General features: G+C 39.2%; 1 protein-coding gene across 3 annotated transcripts in view; it reads right to left on the reverse strand.

The window, feature by feature from the left end:
- LOC115043925 (inositol 1,4,5-trisphosphate receptor type 1) overlaps positions 1–16,893 on the reverse strand; it is a 60,432-nt gene that overhangs the window by 42,677 nt on the left and 862 nt on the right. For 2 of the 3 annotated variants that reach the window (XM_029502710.1, XM_029502709.1), the window contains exons 1-10: positions 16,184–16,275; positions 13,829–13,899; positions 4,212–4,321; positions 3,553–3,639; positions 2,864–3,022; positions 2,059–2,157; positions 1,445–1,528; positions 678–824; positions 453–548; positions 77–121 (exon numbers count right to left, since the gene is read on the reverse strand). In XM_029502710.1, coding sequence (XP_029358570.1) covers positions 77–121; positions 453–548; positions 678–824; positions 1,445–1,528; positions 2,059–2,157; positions 2,864–3,022; positions 3,553–3,639; positions 4,212–4,321; positions 13,829–13,899; positions 16,184–16,275 — 990 coding nt within the window. Of the gene's footprint in view, positions 1–76; positions 122–452; positions 549–677; positions 825–1,444; positions 1,529–2,058; positions 2,158–2,863; positions 3,023–3,552; positions 3,640–4,211; positions 4,322–13,828; positions 13,900–16,183; positions 16,299–16,893 lie in introns of those variants that run through there. The other variant, XM_029502708.1, reaches the window with a different exon arrangement.

Genomic DNA, 16,893 nt, shown 5'->3' on the forward strand with positions numbered 1-16,893 from the left:
AACTATACAAAGCATTAAATGCAAATATAAATATAATTATATCTAACTGGGCAGTCTTTGAGCATGGCTTACTTACTGGGGAACGGGACTCCAGACAGTCCTCCTCATACTCTGGATTCACCTGGAAAAAGTTTAGAGTGGTTGACTCCCTGGAATAAAAATCTGCTCTAGCTAGTATCTGGAAGACCTGGAATTACACTTTAATCAGCATTTCTTGGCATTAAAAAGTGAGTACTCTTTTCTGCCTGTTTTAGCAGCACATTATTTAATGTAAATAGGTTAAACAGCAATGGCAGTTCCTAAAATATATGAATAAACACTACAATGAGCTCCAAAAGTCTGAGACTATTTTCCTGTTAAAGTGAATGCACTGTGTAATAAATTAAATGTATTTGGCACATTGATTGGATTGAATTTTCTAAGTGTTGTTCCAGTTTCTGTGGGGCACTAACCTCTGCAGCCAGGTAGTGTCCAGTGGCCAGATGTTTGAACCTGAACAGACTGTTCCAGTAACCTGCCCCCCCTCGGCACGGATCATGCTGTACAACCTGACACCAGAGCAGGAGGAAATCTTAGACAAGTGCTGATATAAAGGGGGCTAAGAAAAAGACTTGAAGTGTTTTTGTTTACTGCTGAGCACATTCAGAAAAACTAACTCTTAATATATCCCTGCCCACCTCAATCTCCCATAGGGCTTTGCTGCTAGTTGCTGAGGTAGCTGACTGCCGTCCAGTAGTGCGAAGAAAAACATATTGTTTTCTTCTGTGATCATCACATGTGAGGAATTTTTCCTGTTCTGCATGAAATAGCCGTACAACGTCGCCCTGGAAAGAGGAAGAACATTTTTATTACCACAGCATCAGTAAATGTTGAAGGAAGCTCGACTGAGAAGAGGCTGGCAATATTCTTCTTACATTACACATTAACAACATTAAACATACAATAAAAATACTTCAATACATTTATTTACAGAAGATGAACTAGTACTTAATCTGCAGGGTATAGACTAATTTCTGTCTGTTTGGGGACACAAAAAAAGATGACAGATTCAAAATAGTTGTTCGGACCAGATGGCCTGTAGAAAGCTTATCCTTAAAAACTGAAAGCTGGGACATTTAAATGCCAAGTGTACAGCATGTTTCGCATTCCACAGTCTATTGTACAATCCCTCCAGCACTTTGGCCACTGTGGTTGGTGTTTATTATTGACATTATGCTCTCATGAGGGTCATTAGGCAGCAAATCCAGATGGAAAAAAATTTTCATTGAGGGAAAATATTAGTCTTTACACTATGTACTTATTGCACTTATTGTATCAGAGAAAAAGACACATAAATCTGTTTACTAGTGATATGTTTGTTTCCTGTAATGTGATACCCTTATGACAACGATGCGTATGTCTACAGTATTTGATGCATTTATTTGGTAGAAACTATGAGACAAACCCCTTTAAGGATGATCTCTTGATTGTCACTCCATTTCATGAACAAGACAATCTTCCAGCTGGTGTTACAGTTGACCGAGTTCACCTGAAAGACAAACAATCTGAGTTTGACGTGACTATAGCGCTGATATCTGGGCAGTGTTTCTGCATGGCGGGCTGCCAAGTTTAAAGGGATAGTTTAACGCTTTTCCTCATCCTCTAAACACAGGCGAAGCTATTAATGGTTTTCCTTTATTTTGAGGTAGGAGAATATTGTGTCAAACTGAACAAAATGTTGAGGATTTAAGAAAATATTTATAGTGTTTTAAACACAGAATTTATTAAACATGCACCAAGGTAAAGGAAGTGTGAACAGTAGCCAAATAACTTCATGGTGGGGTTGTCAATTCAAACTGTTTAAACTACTGGCAGAGTCATAAATAAGGAATAAATATGCATATCTTACTTTCTAAATCAGTGTCTCTAAGAGACAACTGTGAGACCCTTGGATGGAATAACAGAAGCAATGTTTTTGAGAAACATAGCGGTATAATGCAGAAGTTTTGGTTTCTGAATAGCAGAAACTCCTGTGAAACACTTAGTGAGAGAAGATGAGCTCCAGAAGCTCAGCCAAACCTCATTGCATCCTGGATTGTCAACAAGCTGGTGTGTGCTGGCATGGAGCGGCTGACCAGCGTTCACAGGGTTCAGCACCACTTTGTCCCCGATCACCACCTGCAATCACACAATCAAATGCAGAACTGTGAAAAGTAACAGACAAGCAAATCTGCCACAGACAAACTATAGGGTTGGGATTAGGTGGAAAAGTGGAGAGTTATCAGAATGCTGCTGCTTCTTTCTTTCTTTTGGTTTAATTTTAAATGAATGAATTATTTAGTTGAAAAGATATACATTGAACCGTCGACATGCAAGAATAAGAAAACCTCAAAACTCATCTGCATGGCATTGTCTTCTGACCATTTTCAGCAGGTAAAGGGTGAGAACTGTTTTATTTTTTGCAGGGCCTGCAGTTTAGGCCTTGTGCCATACCTGCTTTAAGAAGAGCTTAGCAGAGAGGCTCAGCCTCTTCCATGGTTAATTTTGTCATTGGGCACCAGCCCACTACTTCATACTGCAGGAAAGAAGAGTGGCTGCCAACAAGGGCTTTGCAATTAGGCGATTACTAATTGGGCGTTTGCACAGCTTCATCCAGGGATAGATGTGATTGAATACCTGCCTCAGATTGAGGATCAGGAAGGTAAAAAAGACCTGTTCCCTCAATGTCAGCGCCCTGACCCAGCAGTTTTCACCTAACAGTATTAATTCACTCTTATAGGTTACTTTAGCGTCATAAACGCAACATATCTGCAATTGTATTATACAAGACAAATACAGCATTGTATTCTCACAACGGACCACACTTATACAAATGATGACTCACACTGTCCCCGATTGAGCGTAGTTTGTAGAAGGGCTGTATGTAAAACCAGGACCCCTCATTTCCAGCAGTGTCTAGCATCACCCTCATGGCATTCTTCTCCAACAATGCAGGCAGACGCTTGTTCACCGTCAGATATTTGTTGCTCTTTAGGTGGAGGAGCTGAGTGCGAACAATATATTGGAGGAAAATACACACATATTAGACACTGAAATCTTAAATGAAACAACAGCTGCTAATTAAATGCTGACTACAGGAAAGGAGCATTGCATTCAAATGAATTGCTAGAAACCATCTCTACTAATTGAAAGGGATTTTCATTTGACAGCTAAGAGTTAGAGCTCTTTTGTTTCCTTTAATTGCGTGTTTTAGTAGGCTGCTCAGTGCTATGCTTATGCATTGAAAAGTATAATTTCATACATATACTTTTCTTATATTGCTGGGACTTAATGCTGGAACATGCTGATGAAAATTTAGGTTTATAATTTAAAGGTTGACTGAGGGAAAGATGCACTCAAGCTGAGGCATATTTTAGATATATAAGATAAGAGGCCTAAGGAGATGAGACTTGTGAGATTAAATAATTCCTTTTGCATTTCAGGACAATTGCAATTTATTCAGAACTTTACTGTAACCTCAAAATTTATCTGAATAAATACCAAGCAGATGATTTCTGTCTCTGAAGAACCAACCTGAATAACATTCCCATACTGAATTACTGTTCCCAGTAGTTTTTTGTTTTCAGAGTCGTTTTGCTTCTTCTCCAAATCAGCTGCATGCTGAGAAGAGACATAAGAGAGATGTGTTTCAAAGATCAAAACATGGAAACACAGTAATTTATTAAACGGTTGGTTGGTTTTGGTGTTAGACAAAGCAGAGCAATAGAGTAGTTATAATTCACACTTCAAACTGAAAACTGTGGCTTACATCTCCATAGAAACACACAAGAGATTGTAATCTTCCATTTTATGACTCTGGTCAGATAACAGATTGCTTTAAATGGTATTGTAACACAGCAGAAAGAGAGAAAGGAGAGAGTAGAGGGCAGAAAGGTAGGACAGCAGGAGTGAAAGGCTTCAGAAATGTCTATAAAAGGACTTTAAAATTTCAACAAAAAACATACTAAAACTGCTCTTTACGCACAGCATCAACATTTATTTACATTCACTGTTCAGCTTTGCTTTTAGTTTCATTTGAATCCTTACAACAAAAAAATTTCAAATTTTGAAAAGGTCTTCTTTCTGTAAGTATGTTCTTTCTCCGTACCCTAGGAACCCCGAGGACAGGTCTGTGTGTAGCTCACTGATCTGTGGTGACTATTGGGAGATGATTATGTCGTCACGTCACTTACATGGAGCTTGTTGAGGAGCACTGTGTCAGTGTTCCCTCCAGGCTTCGCTGCTTTCCAAAACTGTTTCTGGGCCGAGTAGCGGTTCATAGGGCACAGTCTGAACAGACAATCTGCACAGAAAGAGGGAGAGATACAGAAAGACAAAGATTCATGAATAGATATGGAGGTAAGCTCAGAGAAACAAAGAGCAAGATATACTGTGCAGGCAGACATGCATATTTACAAACATTGGTGCATGTAGAGACAAAGGAAAAAAAGAAAGTTAACCATTGGAATTTACATTCATTTAGGAAGGTCCTCAAATACCGTCAGATGTCAATCCAAGTTACATTTATGAAATACAATCTATTTTAACACACACATAATTATATTGTTCTTGTCTATATTCAAAGTGACAGAAGCTAATGACACTAACAAAAGGTCAGTGGAATAAGCGGTTGTCAAACCTCAAGTCAAATCAGTGAAACCAGATTGGTGGAGTTGGGTAGAGTTAATCTGACTTCAAAACACTCAATAATAGAAACATCCGCTGGTGTGAAACATGCCTTTTAAAAAAGATCTCAGAAGACCAACAATAAAGAATCATTGATTGCATAAAGCTGACAAAGTCATCTCAATAAGATTAAGTATCCATCAGTCCACAGTCGAACACAAGTACAAGTGGTGATGATTCATTTTTCTGGCATGTTTCCCTTGAAGTGGGCTTTCAGATAAGATGACTCAAAAGGCAGCAGCAGAAAAAATGTAGAACAACTTTGGACAACTGGAGCTGGTTGAAATCTCAATGCACGAGTCCACCATATGCAAACCAAATCTGCATGGAGCATGGAGTCCTGCATGGACACTAGTGATGGGAATCCCTAGGGAATAAAATTTGGGAATAAAAAAGAACGTATCTGGCGGGAAAATTCTCTGTGGGAGTCACTAATAATGCACACCCCCTACCCATGAATAAATACATAAATAATTGGATGAATTAATAAATAAATGAATTAATGAATGAATGTGGTGGCTTGAGCGTAGTGGGCATGGTTAAATTCCCAGTGGGGGCATCTGTACTTGTCCAGATTAATTGATGTAAATGTACCTTGTGGCCTGAGCAGCACTTGAGCAGACATGTGGGCACCTGAACATGTCTAAGTTAATTGGTGACAAGTAATGGACTGGGCTATAGCAAGGAATGGTGGTGACCCCCCCCCCCCCCCCCCAGCTCCTAGACCAGACCAAACCAGACCCCTGCAGAGAAAATTCCTGCTGAAAACTTCACAAATCTGATCAGCAGCTACTGGAGCTGGTTCAGTGTTATTGGACCAAAAGGACATTCAACCAGTGTTCACATTTCACGAGTTCACTTGCTTTTTCCACCAGCACTGTGAATGCTGAATGATGATGTTCAACAAAAGCACAAAAAGTAAGAGTTACTGAACCCCTGTTTGTCAACACTTTTTGACAAATTAAAAAAAAAACAAAAAAAAAAACAGGTGGGTTCACTGATTTTCACATGTTAAAAAGTAATTATTCAACTAACACAATGGGCCTGCAGTTGAAAAATAGATTAAAAAAAAAAAAAAAAAAACAACAAAAACAAAACAGTACAGCAGGAATCACTTCATATATGACCCCCCCCCCATCCTATGATATATTCAAATACTTGAGTCGAAAAAAAAAAAAATATATACACAACCAACCATTTTCACAGACTCCTCTTTGGGAGCACATCCATGCACTTCAAGCACATATTCATCACATACATCAAAGGGCTTAGTCTGTTTCAAGCAGGAGTCAGGAGACAGCGTAAAGAGATGATATGATATCATTGTAAGTCCTGTCCAGAATCAGAGTTTGTAACCACAGCAACAATAAGATGCTGCTGTCGTCAGCAGACTGATTGTGCTGCTCATTTTCATAGATAGTGTAGAAACCTGATAGGAGGAAAAACAGCTCCCCATTTGCATTTGGATACAATTTTAGCAGAGTTCCTCTTTACTCCCAGAAGAGTTCCCCTTCTGTAACAAGCTGCATAATGAGTGCAGCTGAAGCTCGGAGACACTGGCTGAAAGCTCAGTTTTCAGTATACACAAAAGCTTGTGTGACAGTTCTCCCTACAGAGTTAATCTTCTGTCCACCAGCGACTCCTCCCTCTCTGTCCTGGCTTTCCTCTGACTTCACCTCTCATCAGACCAAAGCTCTTTTTTCTGAGAAGGCGAAAAGAGGAAAAAAAGAGAAATCTGTCCATCCTTCCCCCTCTCTCTTTCTCTCTTTCTCGCTTTCTCTCTCTCTCTCTCTCTCTCTCTCGCTCTCTCTCTCGCTGTTATAGCCGCAGTAACATGACCAAATAAGGCCAGCCAAGAGAAGGGGAGCGGGATGACAGAGGGAGAAAGAAGAGGGTGGGGACTCCCTATCTCTCTCTCCCCCTCGATATTCTATCATCCCTCCTACTCTTTCTGAATTCCTCTAAGCACAGCATGAACTATTGTCTCCCTCAGAGTTAATGTTCTCTATCTACCAAATCTTCCTCTTGCCCCCTCATATTATATTTTGGTTTACTTAAGCTTGACCCATAATAAGGTGGTTTAAAAAAAAAAAAAAGGAAGTGAAAGAAAAGTGTCGAAGAGACAGTAACAGAAAGTCAATCGGAGAGAAAGGGGTTGGCCTGAGGTTTTTCACTCAGTTAACATGTTTTATTGTTGCAAAGCAATGCAAAAAAGTGAATGAAGTTCACGCTGCAACTGTATTGATATTGTAAGCATAAAATTACTATACTACTACTACTACTACACAATATCACAGGAATTTTATCACAATCTAAACTCACAATCACATTTTGTTAATATGAGCCTGTGACAGATGAGCAGCTCACACTGACAGTTTGATTTTAATCACAGCCAGCTGGGAAACATGTCACTTCAGTAATGTTGAAATCTGGAGTGAAAATTCCTTGTGGGGTCACTGTACAGACTGACTGGTAGGAACAGGCCACAGGGTAGAAAACTCAGTGATTCATTAACTGCAACTAAAAACAAACCTTTTACAGCAGGAACCCAAATCCATGTGACTTTATTTAGCTGAGCGATGCCTTTTCGAGGTCAAAAACAAAGGTATCTTTGACTTCCTCATCTATACTACCCAATAAATACCTAAACATATTGAAATGTCACTTTAGTGCCAAGTAACAAACTTTATAAGCGATCTGCAAGTGAAATGAAAGTAATTCAGTTCTCTGAATGTTGACTATTAAATTAATAAATTTCTATTCAAAGCTGTGATCATTGTATTTTAGTCTTTTCATGTCATAAGCAAAAAGACTAAATCTTTAAAGCAAAAGCTGAGTATTTAAATTAAAGAACGAAGACTAACACCTCTGTCATGTTAAATATGATGCTATGTACGGTAAAAAGCATACTTTGAGGGGAAACAAGGGAAATCAGTTATTCTGGCCCCATCTAAGTGAAACTAAATCCACCACAGCTGTAGAGCCTAATATTTAACATGTTATGTATAATTTTTGCCAAAGAAAGAAAGAATGGAAGCATTTGCTTGGTAGCAGATATAATTTACAGGAACAGGAACATGGATTTTCTTCCCTTCAGACAATGTTTCTGATTGTGTGATTGCTATTTAATTTTTTTTTTTTTTTTTTTTTTTTATTGTTTTGTGGTTGAATTTTGTTGTTGTTCCTTTGTCAATTCAGTTCAATGTTTTATTTGCATGTTATCAGAAGTCAAGTATCTCCGGATTGTGTAGGACGTAATTTTATTTTCATGTTCCTTAGCACAGGTGCCATCAGTAAGTCTAGGTCCACAGGTGGACTTATTCCTGGTGAAAATGATATACTGTCCTTTATGCTTGGCCACGCTGACATTGACCCTTCAGTTCTCAGCACAAATACAAAGCAACCACCAAGCATTGTGCCGTGTGTGTAAAGTTTGAATACAGCATTATGCAGAAAGAACTTTGTCATGACAGCATGTTAAAAAGTGATCATGCATAAACAGAAAGGAGTATTCTTCAACAAACTAAAGAAAACTGCTCAGTCTCACAAACATACACAGACAGAGAGAACTGCTGACTCAGAGTTGACTCAGAGTTGTGAAAAATTGTGTTAAATTCTGGTAGCACCCATAAACAAATCTATCATATCTCAGTACTAATCACATGCAACAAGTTGCTAAGGGGAAAATAATACCTGTTCATTGGGCCTGTGCACCAAGCAACAGTTTGTTCAAGTATCCAAGCTTTGTGGAAATCATTGGAAAATGCACACTTCAGGACTTAAGTTCTTCAAGGGAACATCAATGCTCATATGGGCAATAATAAAGAAACATGGGGTTAATGCTGGACCCAAGACTAGTTTTGTTGTCAGCTTTCTATGCTGGACATGGATTGGCCCCAGTAAACACCATGTTCAAGCATCAGTATTCTGATATCAAAACACCATAACCCCAACATCACCGCTCAACAAGCTCGTTTGGGTCTTGAAAACAGCAAACAGGTACTGGCAGGCCAAAGTGGCAGTGATCTCTGCTGCTAAAAGGCCATAGAAAAGGACTTGGCCTGAAGGAGGTCCTGGCAAACCATCCAGCATCTCAGGAAGGACTGGTAGAGTGAGTACTTTGGGGAACGTCTAAACCCAACCAGCATGTCCTCAGAGGAGGAGAGTATTAAGAATCAGGGGTAACCTTGTCCGTATCCTTTCAGAGTTTTCTGAGGTAGTCATGAAGCCTCAGCATTAAGTGGCAAGAATTCGACCAGACTGGAGGAGAGACTGACCTCAGTCTGTAACAAGGAAAGCTCTATCAGGAGACCTCATGACTAAATCAAAATCGAATAAAATTGTATTTATTTGGCACCTAATGAAGTTATTTCAAGGCATTTTACATGTAGAGCAGGTCTAGATGAAACCACATGAAATTATTTAAAGAGATGTTCCTTCAAAAGTAATAATAGATAAATTTTTGTTGTTGGAATTCTAAGGGGAAAAACGGGGGAAAACAGAACTCGAGAGTAGGGAAGAGGGAGCTGAGGTAAAAAGTAGAGCTCTCAGAATCCCAGGTGATGTTTGCCCCAACCTTTACCTATCGTCATGGTCTCTCTGTAGTAACTCAAAGAACGAGATTGAGGATACAAGGTGAAATTTGTTTCCTTCACAGGTGGCTGGACTCAGCCTAAGAGATAAGGTAAGCAGCTCCGACATCCAGAGGGACTTTGGAGTGGGGTCACTGCTGTTTTGCCAGCAAGATGGTTTGAAGTAGTTTCTGAATATGGGCAAGATGCCTCCTGGGGGACTTGTTAGACCTCAGAGTGGAGAAATAATGCGTTGAGGAGAAGAGGAACTTGGCTGTTGATATATTTTGTGGTGTCCTGAAATACAGTTATGAAGTATATGTGAACAGTTTGATTAAAAAGAAACCAAATTCGATGATCAGCTAAATGAAATTAAAGTAATGAGAGGCTATAGAGCTAACAGAGGGCACTTACTGTTCAGGAAGTTCTTTGATAGTGTGAACAGAAAATATTTGCAGCATTGAATTTGATGCACTACACAACAACACATAGCTTACAATGGTACAGTAGCAGAAATCGCAAAATCTAAAAACAGAAATAAATATCAACTTCCGCTCCTCCACATTACTTACTCTGTCATAAAAGCAGCTCATGTTAAAATGTAGTAATTAAACAATACCTTACAGACAAAGACATAGAATGCTGTGTGAAATAAAAAATATTCTCACAGCGATCTGGCTTGTATAAACTGACATTTGCTCTGAGTTTCTTATCCTGTTGGAGAAATTATAGAGGAAGCAGCTGATCCCTCATTCTGCATCCAAGCAATAAATGGGTCCACCAACAACAGCTTCCCTTCAATGTTTCCTGCAAGACCTCTCCTCTTTCAAAATACAGGAAAGCAATATATGTGGTTATTAGGGGAGGAAGGGACTTAAGACAGAATGGTTTCTGGTGTTCATCTCAGATGAACCACCCAGTTAGTCTGCAGCGTGTCTCTGACAGCAACAGCAGTTACTATCACCTGACAACAGATACTTGGTGCTGAGGAGCTAATGCTCCATAATAACTTATGAATATTGAAGTTTTGCTATTACTTACTGGTTTAGCAGCAATAATCATCTTTCTGCAGAAACAAAGAATGCCCCCTCTATCCCATCCCATTAAACTTAGACATACATTCAAAGTTTTCAGATTTCTGTCTTTCAATAAGCACTTAGAAAAAGTATTTCATTCATTCAAAAATAATGATGATTGACGATTCTGACAGGAAAATTAAAAGAGGACGACTAATGAACAATGCACCAATCAATTTATACCCCAACTTCAATACACATCAAAAACTGCCACCATAGCAACTTTATATTTTATGAGCGGTCTGACATTCAAACAACTGTGATGAAAAGAGTTTATGACAAAGCAATGGTACAGTGCTTTTTCTTCCTCGGATCTTCTGAATGTAGCTCAGTATACTCTGCTGAACTGTGTAGGAGTCTGATGGTATTTCAACTGTCCGGGTGAAATACGAAGCAAGGCAGCAGCATCCTATTGTCTCAGTGTATATGCTTGTCAGGGAGAGTGTGATTCTGCAGTGAGTACTTGTGTTTACATTGGGAGGAAATATTGAGCATACCTCAGCAGTGACAGTATAAGGCCTGGTGGACATGACTAGTTTGGCTTTGCGCCCTCATCCTGTCCACTTAGTGGGATTATCTCTGCAAAACTGTCTTCTTGTCAAACAGACGAGGGAGTCTCCCAACCAAACAAGGAGGGACATTAAAAAAAATAAATAAAACTATTGTGATGCCAAAGGAGACCTAGGAGTCCCCAAAGAAGTTTGCAGTAACAACAGAAATGTAATGACATACAGCCAGAATGATTATGGATGATTTTTTTGTTTCACGTTTTGTTTTCCATGTTCCATGTTTTCCAGACTTCCAGAAGTTTATAATCTTCAACTTATTTTAGTAATTTATTGATGTAGTTGTTATGTTGTCTGACTGTGACACATAACATTGCGCAACACAAACAGCTTCAGCTGTGATTGTACAATAAACATGACTAACTGTAAAATACCCTCACTTTGTAAAGTTTAACTGTCAACAGCGTTCAAGAGTCCTGGGCCGATTTAAATTTTAGTATCTTAGTTCTGTTTTTGTGTCCCAGTGAGTCTGCATCCAAAACATAATGACAAAGGAATTGACACAGTTGAATGGAGCCACCGCTCTTTTTTTTTTTTTTTTTTTATTAGAAATGTGCTTGATAAGTTATGTCTGCCATCAAAATGGATCTTTAGCTAGATTTATGAAGTCATTTGGTGGTAATGCCAAAATAAATGCTGTTATTCATGCTTTCATTTTAAAGAATTAAAATTACTCTTGCACTTTCATGCAGCTGAGGGACTAGAGTGGTCAAAAAAGAAGCAGCAGGGCTTGAAGTTATCTTGTTGTTTGGTCTATTGTATAGGACCATCCTCACCTCTTTGTGCCTCTTGTGGTCATGACCAGCTGACATGTTGGAGGACTTAACAAAGCCACTTTAACAGCACTTAAAGCTTATGTTCAAGTGTCCTGTAGAGGGAACATCACTTGAACCCCAAGCTTTAGATACAATGTTATCATTTCACAGTGTAATTTAAAAAAAATGATAAAGGAAAATATTAATGTCCATTATATTCAGGAATAATCAACAAATTAACTGAGTAAAGACATCTAGTGTCCGGCAGTGGGTCAGATTTAGGGCAGGAGTTCCTCTGATAGCTTAGAGATAGCGTAGAGAGAAAAAGGACCGTGGGAGGATGGCAGATTAAATAAGGAAGAGTGATTACTGAAAGTCTTCCTGTATAAGTGGACCAAAAAGCAGCTCCCACACTACAATCACATGTTTCCTGACAAAAATAGCTACACAAACAATTAGAATTTCATTTACAAACACTTTTGATCCTGAATGATTCAAACTCAGTTAAAGCTGCATTTTTTTCCCTCACTGGTGCCTCAATGTGCATACAGACATACTTTCCAAATGCAGATATGACACAAAGGATGCTCCTACACCAGTCCACATCAGAGACTTTTAGAGTCTGTGTGTGTGTGTGTGTGTGTGTGTGTGTGTGTGTGTGTTTTAAGCGAGATTAGCAGCATAATGCTAAATCAACTGAAAAATACACCTTTATACTTGGCTGGGTTGTGATCATGGTTTGGATGGAAGCCCTTATTTGGGAGACAAGTGTAGATGCTGCTAACATGTTTTGTATGTCTGTGGAAAAAACTTGACAGTTGCTGAAACACACATAACAACAGAGATAGAGCAAATGAATCTGGTCTTTCATGTTGTTGCAAGCGTGCAGGCATCATTCTGTACTGTGTTTATAGCGGTGACAGTGATTGTCTCAAGGGGCAGATAACCTGCCAGACACACCAGAGAACCACTAAAGAGCTGAGTTCTGCAGATCACTGCTCACATCAAAGATTTCTACTTTATAAATACAGTGCAATCTTCTTTGCACCCTTGAGACAGAGGATAACATCATTAAGTGCGGGTGTGTGCAAATGGAATCCATGCTGTCTTACACAGTTCAAAGCAAAGTCCAAGATATCAAAATAAAGTTCATCACAAAACCCAAAAGATTTGAGATGTCTGCAAAGCAAAAGTGTGAAATTTTTGTTTAAATATACTTAGAATTTAAAATGCTTATTTGCAACTAGCAGAGAATCAATTAGTTATTTTCTTAATTCCAAAGTTTATCATTAAGTGTATGAAATGAATGATGAAATTTCAGAAATGTTGTCAGTCTCTGACCAAGTCCAAAGACCAAAGATAAGAAGTTTTAAATAAATAACTAAATATAAATGTCCAGTCAACACTCAGCTACTGTTTTTCTGTTAACTGACATTTTAAACAAGGTACATTTGACTTATATAACCAAAACTGTTACATTATAGGAATCCTTCAGCTTTAAATGTAAAACAACATACTAATGAGAGTATATTCTTCAGACATGACATCCAATGCAATCAATTTTATATCATAGGAAGCATAATATATATCAAATATATATTATACCCTATAGTGCTGCACTTTCAACCACATGCTTATTCAGCAGGATAAAAAAAAATACTGCACAAAACTGTTAAATTTTCAACAGAAGCATTCAATACACCCATACACATGTTGGGCAAGGCCTCTCCCCAGGGATCTAAACCCCCAGCCTGAGAATTGAGGGTCATGAGTTCTATTTCCTGTATGAAAGCTAATAATAGCTGGTTCAACTAAAGAGGCATCTTAAGGCTTTTGTTGAAAAGCAGCTTTTTAAGTCTGTTGTTTTCCAACTGACCAACATCAGACCTGACTTTCTCCACCTCCACAGATGAGGTGTGCGAACAAGCTATAAATACATGCATGGATGCAGAAACATACGCATACACGTGGACACGCGCACAAACACAATTATGTACCATTAACATTGTCAAAGGCTTCCCTGTTTGAAGTCCAGTGGGCAGAGATATTGTGGCTGTCACCAAAGAAACACAGCATAACACATTCAGCAGAGCTCACAGTATAAACAGACAGCAGTTAGAGGGATGATGTCAGGCCTCGGGAGGTCTGGCTCCTACCTCTGAACTTCTTTGGAGGGTTGTTGAGGTCCCCTGCATCGGGCTGGACAACACAGCGGTCATCCACCAAGCTGCAAACATAAACACATAAAAAGAATATTAACCAGGTGCTGGTGCTGCACAATACACATACTTGGAAACCGGTCAGTTTGTGGTCTTTGTTTTGATTATCTATGTCTATTTATCTTTCTTTGTGCTTATTTTTACTTTATGTGTTTTTCTTTTTTTATTTGATCAATTTAGAATGTATCAGCAACCCTTTCAATGATTAATTAATGGCAAAAAAAGAAGAAATAAAAGCTTCAAAAATAAGAATATTTGATGGCCTACTTGGTTTTATTATGATCACAAGCTGAATATTTTTTGGGCTCTTTGGGCACAAAACAAGACCTTAGATGGATGTTTTCACATACTTAAAAGAATAAATGGATCACTGATTCATCAAGAACAAAGATATAATTCAGCACTGATAAAAAAAAAAAAAAAAAAAAAAAAATCAATAATTTGTCGCAGCACAGTTTCTGTCTGAAATATGGTCCAATTACATTTTTTGGACATTTCAGTGATCAGCTAAATCTAAAACTAATCAGTCAAAGTTCTCGAATATTAAGCAGCATCAACAGACTTAATGAGATTGTCGTTTTGTTGCCTTCTTCTGCTTGTGTTTGAAAAAAGCTGTTACACAGTTGTAGCATGTTCACTCTCCCACTTCACACACACAAGAAATTATTGGGGATTAGATGAGCTGTGGGCAAACTGGAATGCTGGGACAAATTTAGCTTTTACTGCCTTAGAATAACACTTGTTGGGACACTCGCCAAATCACACATCCATTTCAGGCCTTTTCTTGGGGAATGGCTACAGTTGTCCAAACAGACCTGTCTTCTGCTCCTCCTCATACACCTCGAGGATCAAGACTATTGACTTCAATAAAATGTCAGGAAATATCTGGGAAGTTCAAATTAGCCTGTATGTGTGTGCAGGCATCTGCATGCATGGATGATGCACAGAAATTGCTGACCCCCTCTCAGTGGTCAGTGATTAACACAAGTTCAGTAGTTACACATCTGAGCAAACAGGACATGTCCCACTGCAGACTCACAGCACAGTAGAGAAATTTTTATAATTTTTGACCTTTCATTTGCTGACAGATGCTGCTCGTAAATGACCAAATAGGAGCTGGAGTTCATGCTCAGCAGGAGAACTTATTATGATCAAAGTTTTTTCTCTTCTCCATCGAGCTTCTTATCCAAAGTACAGGACATTTGGAGAATGTCGCTGTGTTGGTGGTATGTGCTCAAAGCCAAAACTGTCATCACAATTTTGTAAAATATGTACACTTGTACATTAAGTGTGTGCATGAGTGTTTGTGTCTGTCTGTGGGATGCACTGGAACTCGAGAAAGGCCACAAGGCTCTATAGTGATTCAGTTATTTCTGTAGATCACTCCATTTTTCATGAGCAGTGGGTGCAGCGGGTGCAGCGGGAGATGTCCTGGACACTGAGCTGACAGCTGATAACATTACTGATCGAAGAAATCATGTATAGTTACCTCTATTATATTTAAATTCCGCTCTGCCAGCAGATATGAATTAATGCAAGCTTTCATATATTACCATGTTTATATTCAGAGCAAAAGAAAAGGGTTCAAGTGTGAATAATTGGTGCACTTCTTTTACTCGAGTACCCTAAAATCAACATAGGTGTTATCTTCATGATCAATGTGCGTCTTAATTTCAGTAAATCAGAAGCAGTTCTGTTGTGGAAGACACCAACACAATATAGCTGCCACTGTGTGGGGTACTTGACCAGTTTTAATTAGTGTTGAGCAACTATGTGCAACACAATCTCAGTGTTTCTTCCTCTGCCCTTCACACCCACTCCTGCCACACATAAACTTAATCTTTGACTATGCCTTTGTCAACCCGTCTATTTCCTGCCCTCCCCACACTATCAGTGGTGGGGTCAGTCGTGGTCAAAGAACCTCTTCAAAGGCCACCCACTGATTTCACATCTTTGTTCTGCAGGACGAATGGCAAAATTACACCCATTTATCTCTGCTTATCCGCCCGGTTAATCCCACTCTGTCACTTACAGTAGGAACTGATGCCTGTGATACACGCAAACAAATGTTCACCCAGTACATGTGTAATGAGAGTGAGAAGGAAAAGCTCTTTCTGACTGCACCAAAATTTGTGTTTAATTGGATCCATCTATGTGAGAGTCATCACTGCTCGTGTAATATACCTCCCTCTAAACACTGCTCAGATTGCAGTGGAACACAGAAATGTGTTAAATGGACTGACACACACACACACATACACCCACGGCGTCCAACCAGTAAGATGCACATACCCTAGGGTGCTGATGAAGCCATTGGTGGATCCCTCTGCATACAGGGAGCAGATGTCCCCGATGTGCAGGAAGCTGGACATCTTATCCGACATGTTAAGCGTACGCAGGGTCACACCTGCAGCAGGTGAAGGGGGCAAAAAATTTGTAAATGTGGTGTTGGTTATTTTTTATTGATTTTTTTTATTTTTTATAAAAATGTCTCACAAGTAGATAATACACTAAAATGTAATATATATATATATATATATATATATATATATATAGATAGAAGAAACATCCTTTAATTCATCACAGTTACATCCCCTTGGCATCCACTCACCTGCAGATATATAACCCAGTGTGCCCTTGCATACATTTCTGATAGCAGGACACAAACTAAATGTAGCTGCAGAGCTCCCAGTTAGGTGGCAGTGCAATGTTGGACGAGAAGAGAGAGGTCGGGACTACACTGATACCACTGTCCTGGCAGCACAGATTTGCATGGCAGCAGGAAACATCTCTGTGGGGTGTGACTAGAGCCTGTTTGTATTTGTATGTTGTGGTTTACAGCAGAACAGTTGATTACAGGGAGGATGCTGCCACACCAGGAAGGCAACAGGTTTATCGGCACACAAGCTGCAAATCTGTGTCCACGGCAGGTGGACTACCTGCCTGCTCCCCATCTCACTGATGTCCACATCAAAACACATTAAAAGCTTCACCTCGCCTCT

This window comes from Echeneis naucrates, chromosome 5, assembly GCF_900963305.1.
Source record: "Echeneis naucrates chromosome 5, fEcheNa1.1, whole genome shotgun sequence".
Taxonomy (NCBI): Eukaryota; Metazoa; Chordata; class Actinopteri; order Carangiformes; family Echeneidae; genus Echeneis; species Echeneis naucrates.